We start from the raw sequence: 8,648 nt of genomic DNA, 5'->3' as shown, positions 1-8,648 counted from the left end.
GAAAGATTGCAAGTAGTTGGAGATTGGAGATATAAGCATTAAGCAATGAGTCAACGTTGCTTTTGGAGGAGTACTTTGTTTTTTTAATAGAATTAGAAAAAATGGAAAAAGAAGAAAAAACAGAAGACGACATAGGAAAGAAAGAGAATTTAACTCGGAGTTTGTGTCCCATCCCTCTCTTTGTGTGAGAAATTAAGTTTTACCTCTCAAATTGAAATTCAAGAGGAGGGGTCACGTTTCTTTTGGTGTCACTTTGTGAGAAAATCTTGTGTGGGCCAAGGCAAAAATTTTGGTTTGATCACACACAGAGAAGAGAAAAGAGAGAGAAGAGGGAAGAGAGAAAATGTAGAAGAGAGAAGAGAAGAGAGAGAAGGAGAAAATCTTGTGTGTGTGACCAAACCAAAATTCTTGGTCCAAGTTCACACAAGTGTTTCTCGTCACTTTGTTCCTGATTTTCACCGTTCTAGAGTTACTATTTACTTTTTATGTTAACCTTTAAAAAAAATAACAATAGACATCACACATCTACAAGTCAATTTTGTAGGGTTGTATCGAGGTTTGAGTTACTCCTCTAGGAATTTATTCATGTGGATGAGGTGGTGTGACGGCGTGTTGAACGTCTCACATTTGATATGATATGATCTAAGATGTGAAAATTAGAAGACTTTTGCCTCTAAAAAAGATGGAAGATTTGTAATTAAGTGGAAGATTTCACAAGTTTGAATTGGACCATTTAAAATTTTGATTTTAACTTAAACATGTTTTGTAAAGTTAAGATACGAGGTATGTGATTGTTTTTAGACAGAGATATATAATTAAGATAATAAAAATATTTTTTTGACATTTGACAGAGTATTATTTTCTCTCATTGGATAAAAACACTATCTCAAACCTCAAACTATATCCAAACATACGGTTCATGTCAAAATAACATGTCTGTTAGGACAACAAGTTCAAATTACGTGACTACATTAATGGAGGTTCTCCAACATCAGGGACCTGGTGCAGTAGAACACGTTTACTGGAAGTAAAAAGAAAAACATGATCGATAGATGGGATCATTAAATTTGTAAGTGGGACCATTAATAAAGACACAACACAAAGGAAAGACAAAAGTAAAAGGAGAGGCAGAGAACGCCTTGGATACCTTACCCTAACAGAAAGAGAGAGGCCACATATATGAGATGAGATATGAGTCATATAATATTGGCACAACTATGATTGATAGTATTTTCATTTGTTGGCAAATGTTAATCAATGGCTGTTAGTAACTATTTTAAAATTAAAAAGTGTAGTACTCAATTTTATTGAGATATTAGGAGATGCTAGTGAATTTTTTACAATTTGTATTTCTTAAATCATAGGATATATTGATTTGAACAACAAAACTTTAATCTGTTTTTAATATAACTTTTTCTTAAATGTTCCATCCATTTTATAAAGTAGAGTGGAACTGTGTAACTTAACTCGTTTGAGTTAAAAAAAAATAATTCACCGATGAGTGAGGGAAAAAAGAGTTGAAAAAGGTGGCAAGCTAGCAATTTGAAAATTGGAAACCATTGATTCTGATTAGATAGAGAAATGATAGATAGGTGTGTGGTGGGGGTCACACAATTCACATCATAACATAGAGCAAGCTACCAAACGATGCATAGGTGCGGGGTTTATACGGATTTTGTTTGTGTTACACCCAACTTCTCAATTTGGGACCATAGCTAATTGATACTCTTCAATGAAGGCAATAAAGATGTAGAGTTTCTCTAATAACCTCTTTTTATTCAGTCAAATGCCTTTCAAGATCCAACTTTGTCACCATGTAGTCTTGCTTGCCCCTTCATAAGATCCATAGAACAAACGAACAATCTTCTCAATGATAACAATGTTAGATACGAAAAATCACGTACTTAAGTCTTGTTGATTTATTAAGAATATTAAAAATTAGGGTATTAGAAATACCTGGAATTAAGCTTTGATGACATCCTCTCAACAACAACCTTAAACAAGAGGAAGGTGCCATGATCTGAAACACAAAATAGGGTTAGCGGCGGGCGATTTGGTTCTTCCTCAACCGCTACCTTTATGCCTCTAGTTCTCTTCGGACGGGGAGAATAAAAGTTTTGCCGTGTACGGTATGGTATGTTGGAACCATAGCCTCTTTTAGATTGGATGATCATTAGGGTTTCCCATTATTCCGTTAATGGGTCATCCGACATCCACGTCCATATCAATTAATCAAATATTTAATTAATTATCTTATTAGAAATCTAATAGCCTTATTACTTAATTTGATCACTAATTAATTAAGGCTCACAATTAATAAATAGCTAATATAATTATTATTGCAATATTTACCCACATAATGATATAAAAATATAATTAAATAATAAAATATCCCAACATAATATAGTACTTTTTATGTAGATTTTTATGATTGATGGACAAATTCATTACTTTGTTTAGGATTGTCCACTTTGTAATCTCTACGTGGTTTCTTTTTCCATGTTTGTAATCTCTACTTTTGTTTCTTTTTCCATGTTTGTGTAAGGATAACTTTAGTTAATAGGGACAACTCTATTTTTGACCTCTTCAAGAAATAAATAAATAAATTTGTGGTGTCTAAAATAAATGGTTTATTGTAATTATAATTGAAATAAAATTGATTGAAATTTTTTATAAATTATTTAAATGCAATGTCGCAATTTGAACACAAAAAATAATTAAACCGACTAGTTTCTTCTCCTTCATCCATCAAAGAGGGGTGATTTAGGGTCAACTTTTGACCTAAAATCGCCCCTCTAACTCGTTTTTCTATTTCCCTTTTATTGAAATAAGTGATTTTCACATTTATTTCGTTTTATTTTGTGATTTCGTCGTCTTCGTGCGATGTTGGTTGTTCGTCGTCTTTGTGCGACGTTGTTTTGTTTTTCTTGTATCTCTCGGGTATTTGATCGCTTCAGATTGTTAGATCGGCTTCGATCCAATGCATTCAATCAATGACTTTGGCGTCATCCACGTTGCGGTCCGGAAAAATTGTTATTTCGTAGATTTAAATATTGTCATATGTGGAGGCATTTGTACTTTCTTTGTTTTATCTTATTAACATGGATCTTTGTGAAATTGTTCACATATTCATCATTTTTGTTTTTAGCAAATTTGCATTATATCGATGTACTCTCTCAATTTGAATGAATAAATATCTTTTATTTTGTAAAAAAAAAAAAATTAAACCGACCAAAATTAATCCTTCCATTGCAGATGAATTTGTTGCTGGTTAATTTTGTCTGCCAGCTGTCAAATACTTCAATCTATCAATTGGTTGAATAATCTGAGGTGTCATTTGTATTCTATTCTATAAAAAAATGGAAAATAATAATTTTAGTGTGTCTCTAGAGTCTTCGATTCTGATTCCAAATCCCTAACACCTCCACTATATTTTACCTTCACCTTCACACTCCTCAATTCCAATCCTTCCCTTCTCGATCCTTCTTCCCCTCTCCAGGTACGTTTATTCTCTTCTATCTATTTTTTCTTTATCAAATCAATTAATCAAACCCTAATTTATTTTTCCCATAACGCAATTCGCTTATCGCATTGCTCTCTCAATTTTCGTGATCCAGGTCTCTTTAACTTACGCTCGCGTTTCGTTACGAACATCGTTCGATCAATTCATAATGACTCATATCCTTTGTGGAAAAATCTTGATTTCTTCAATTTAGTTTTTTATTTGCAATAATTTTTATTCTGTTTGGATTAATTTAAGATTAGGAAAAATTAGGGTTTTATGAATTTGAATTTGTTTTTGTGTTTGAACTTAACTGAAGCTCACGTGGTAATCAAAGAGAAAGAGATCGTGAAAGGGCTCAAGCTAGAGCTAATCAGAAATCCAAGCAATCTAAGAATGATGGGTTAACACCTGAACAACGAAGAGAAAGGTAAAATTTCTTCTTTTTTACTATTTCATAATCCTTTTGTTATGTTTATACTCAATTAATTAATGGATTAATAATAATAATTGTGTAATTTTTGTGAATAGGGATGCAAAAGCATTGCAAGAGAAAGCAGCAAGGAAAGCTGGACAACGTGCTGGAGGAAGCAATATGGGGGGTGGAGGCAATAATAATAATTAGGAAGTATAGTTAATTGAAGGTGTACCTAGTCATTAGGGAAGGGAAGGGAAGAAGGGTTGTAATTGTAATGGTTATTTTGATTTGATGATGATGATATGGGTTTATGGTTATTAAGTCATGTGCTAATTATGTGATTTCTGATGAACAAATTTATGTGTTGGTGTTGGCTTTTCAACCTTTTACTTTTATCTGATTTATTTGGAATGCAATTTGTATTCGTGTTGTAGCATTTTGTGATCATATTTTGTTTTTAACCTTTTACTTATATTTACATTAGAATGTAACCACTTTTGTAACTTAATAACACAAACTGATTATACAACTTTCTAACACAAACTGCATATAATAACTAACAAGTACTCATATATTTATCTGATGTAACATCCCCCCACAAGGTGGACTATGGATGTCCATGGGTCCTAACTTCAAAATACATTTAAAATAGAGAAGGTTACAAGGGTTTGTGAAGACATCTGCGAGTGTATATGACAGTCAATTTCTATATGTTTAGTGCGGCTTTTGTGAGAAATGGGATTAGGAGCAAGATTCATGGTTGATTGATTGTCACAACTGACAATACCCCGAAGCAGGAGAAATGAGAGGAACTTGAGCTCGTTAAGCAAATATGCCAACCATTTTGCATCAAACTCATGTGTTGAATCCCTCAACAAAATGACCTTGTTGAAAGGAAACATCACATATTAAATAAAACACGAACATTATCTTCAATGAAAGATTGAAATATCAAATTGTGCATTAACCTCCTCAAAATGATAACAAAATTGTGCATTAACCTAGAATGTGGGGAGAGGCGCATATGTAAGTTTTGTGGTGAAGAAAAGGTGGCGGTGTTGTAGTCGGAGGTGGAAGGGCTGGGCCAACATTAGATGAGAAATGGGAAGAACGATTGCCACATTCAAGATGAACGATAAAATCGAATTCCGGATCCGCCACAAGAATAAGATACTCTTGATAAGGATCTAGATTTGGTTCATCCAATAACCTAAAACAACAATTCTAACTCTCTCTTCAATCAAATATTGCAATATCAAATTGTGCATTAACCTCCTCAAAATGATAACAAAATTGTCATTTATATCTACACTTTAGTTCGTCACCTAAAATGCCCAATAAAAATCTAGAAAAACAGAGCATTATACAACTCCAAAATAAAAGTATTCTAAATTTTAAACTAAAACATTATTACAATAAAAATTCACTAAAGAGAGGGTAAGGTAGTATGGATTGTTATTAGGAATGATTTTGTTGTCCAAAAATAAAGTGATTTGTTGTTCAAGATTTCCCCATAATTTCTTCTCCCGCCCTTGTCTTGGGGCCACCAACTCCTTTTCTATCCACTTATTGACTGTTGTAACCCATTCCTTGATCCTATTAGGCCGAAATGAAGAAACTAGAAGACTAAGGTGAGGAAGAGAGGGGGAGAGAATGGGAAGGAGAGGGGTAAAAAGATGATGGAGGTTGGGGAAGAGGCTGTGGGCTATGGCCAATGTGGAGAGAGAGGAGGGGAAGATGATGAGGAGGGTTGTCCAGACTGGAGAAAGAATGAGGGATGTGTTAAATTTTTTTATAATAATCTATAACTAATATGGAAATAAATGTCCATTGAATTTACCATTTTACCCCTAGGAGGGGCATTTTGGTAAATTAATTATTGGAAGGTTTTTTTTTTTAGGGTTGGCATTTGAATTTCCATTTTTGCCCCTAACCAATTTTTTTTAATTATTTTCTAATTTTTATATTTTTAATAACTTTTAATTATTTTTCAATTTTTATATTTTTAACTATTTTTCAATTTTTCCTCCCAAATTCGATTCTTCTACATTGCCGTTGTGGGAGATTAAGGTATCGTTTGACCCGACTTTTTTCAAACTTCTCTCGCATTTTTAAGGAGAAGTTAGGCCGAATACAATATCAATTAAGTACTTACTAAAAAAAGTACTTTTTTGAACGCATAAAATTGAATGGAATGAGCTTTGACCGAAGTCGTTGAATGTTACTTTAAAAAACTACTTCTCGACAATTTATTTCACAAGCACCTCTTTTCAACTCACGCCGGGAACCTTTTCTTTATTTTTTAATATTATATTTCAATATGTTTTTTTCTTCCATTTAACTTTATTTTTTTTAACCGTTCCGTTAATTTTTTAAGGAGGTTCCATTTAATTTTATTACCTTTTTTTTAAAGGAATTTTATTATCTTTTTATCACTTATATATTTAATTTCAATATCGTTTAATCATCACAATCTCACAAATATTTTTATTCACGCCGTTATTTAATGATCCCAAATATTTTTTATCTCCTTTCTTCAACCTCGCGAATATATACACACATTAACGTTTAGAGTAATATTTTATGTCCGTCTTTCGTTTTTTGTTACGCTAATGCATATAATTTTTTTAGTGTTGCTTGGTTGAGTGCTACCTCACCAATTTTTTTTAACTATTTTCCAATTTTTATATTTTTAAAAACTTTTAACTATTTTACAATTTTTTATTTTTAACTATTTAAAACTAAGTTGATGGTTCATGGTTTTTAAGGTTTATATTTTGACATATTACAATGATTCACAATTATCCGTCATTTTACCATCTATCCTTTCAATGTAATCTTCCAGATCGAATATTACTAAGCATATGTGAAGAGACCGAATGTTGCTAAGCCGATATTACTTTTTTGACGTCAAAGAGATTTTTTATTTTTTAACAAATAAATTACTAATAACCAAGTTCCTACACAAGACGCTAAAGAGTTTAATGTGTTTCTTTCGTTCATTTTGTGTCATGTAAATATTGGTGTTAATCCCTTTTTAGTAACTCTATGACGGTAGCGCTCACTTTTATAATTTTAACTAATATGTAATTTATGATGTTTTCCTGCTCTTGATAAAGCTTTAATAAATATTTTGATAAAGATTTATAATTTTTGTGCAATATTCATTAATTTGTTCATTTTTCCTTCGGAATAATTTTTTTACAAAATACGTTACCGAACCCCATGCCTTAGACCATGCATCACAAATATTTGGATTATGCGACCTTCATTCTCAAATTTACGAAGAATGGTAATATTCCGTAATTTGAACATGTCTCCTTTAAAATAAGTTTTTTAAACGTGCCTATAATTCACATGAAAGGACTCGATACTAAATTGCGGTTAATATCTGCCTTTCTTGTAGATCATGTGAAATGATTTATATACGTTGAAACCGAAAGGCAAAATGATATAAATCAAGTAGAGAGGCATTCAACTATCCGTATGATTCGAAGTTTGTTCACCTGAAAGGACCGAATACTAAATTGCAGCTAATATCTACCTTTCTTGTAGATCATGTGAAAGGATTTATATACGTGGTACTAAATTGTAGTTAATATCTGCCTTTGCTAGGGGTGGCAAAAATACCCATGCCCATGGGTACCCGTGGGTAAAATCTGTCACGGGTATGGAGCAGTAGCTAAACAGTATCCACGGTATAATAAATGGGTATTTGACTACCCATTATTATATGGACACGTACACGGATTGGATTGTATCCATACCCAAGGGTACCCATACCCGATAATAAATTAAGTAAATTACTAATATATTTTTATATATCATATCTTATTACTTAAAGTTGGTACCTTATTGAAGAAAATTTTACCGCCCACCTAAAAATCCTCAATAATAACCTATTTTTATTTTAAATTTTTTAAATTCATCTTATTAAGTTCACCGTTTCCACTTCATTCACATCATAAAACATATAGATTATATAAGAATCATGAATTTTCTATGAATTATGTATGATTTATGAAATTTTGAGTGGATTATGTATGAATGTTTAAAAGTTGAAGTTTTTTGGTAATTAAAAAAAGTTATTATTTATACCAAAAAATAAATAAATTCAAAACTCCATGGGTACCCATGGATACCTCAATACCCACGGGTACCCGTATAGTGGGTACCCACAAGGATACGGGGTGGGCACGAGTATCATATTTATCCAACGGGGCGGGGACAGGTATCATATTATCCGTACCCATGGGTATCAATTGACATTTCTTGTAGATCATGTGAAAAGATTTATATACGTTGAAGCTAAAACACAAAATGATATAAAGTAGGTAGAGAGGCTTTCGGCTATACGTCTGATGCGAAGTTTGTTCACCCGAAAGAACTGGATACTAAATTGCGATTAATATCCGCCTTTGTTGTAGATCATGTGAAAGGATTTATATATGTTGAAGCCGAAAGTCAAAATGATATAATCGAGTAGCTTTGGTAATAGGGTTTTCATTGGTTTATAGATAAATATCAATTATTACTAGAAAAGTATTTCTACCGTTGACTAAATATGTTTTCATTTGTTACTCGTGATCAAGCCATTTTGAAGATTTAATTTTGTAATCCGTAATGCAAGAGTACTTTAAATATTATATTATGGTTTATAATTATCTGTCATTTCGCAATCTATCCTTCCAATATAATATTTTGTCATATACGTTATCAACTCCGTGC

At 32.1% G+C, this 8,648-nt stretch overlaps 1 protein-coding gene across 1 annotated transcript; it reads left to right on the top strand.

The window, feature by feature from the left end:
* Nucleotides 1-3,442: 3,442 nt before the first annotated feature.
* Nucleotides 3,443-4,356, top strand: LOC146896813 (uncharacterized). Its single transcript, XM_085737881.1, has 4 exons — nt 3,443-3,499; nt 3,618-3,678; nt 3,827-3,932; nt 4,034-4,356. The coding sequence occupies exons 2-4, from the start codon at nt 3,672-3,674 to the stop codon at nt 4,125-4,127; spliced, it is 207 nt and encodes a 68-aa protein (XP_085594007.1). The 5' UTR covers nt 3,443-3,499; nt 3,618-3,671; the 3' UTR covers nt 4,128-4,356.
* The last annotated feature ends 4,292 nt before the right edge of the window (nt 4,357-8,648 follow it).

Source organism: Medicago sativa, chromosome 8 (genome assembly GCF_051527215.1).
Source record: "Medicago sativa cultivar Bolivia chromosome 8, Bolivia_mono, whole genome shotgun sequence".
Classification (NCBI taxonomy): Eukaryota; Viridiplantae; Streptophyta; class Magnoliopsida; order Fabales; family Fabaceae; genus Medicago; species Medicago sativa.
The sequence above is the reverse complement of the archived record's forward strand: the minus strand, read 5'-3'. Positions and strand labels throughout refer to the sequence as shown.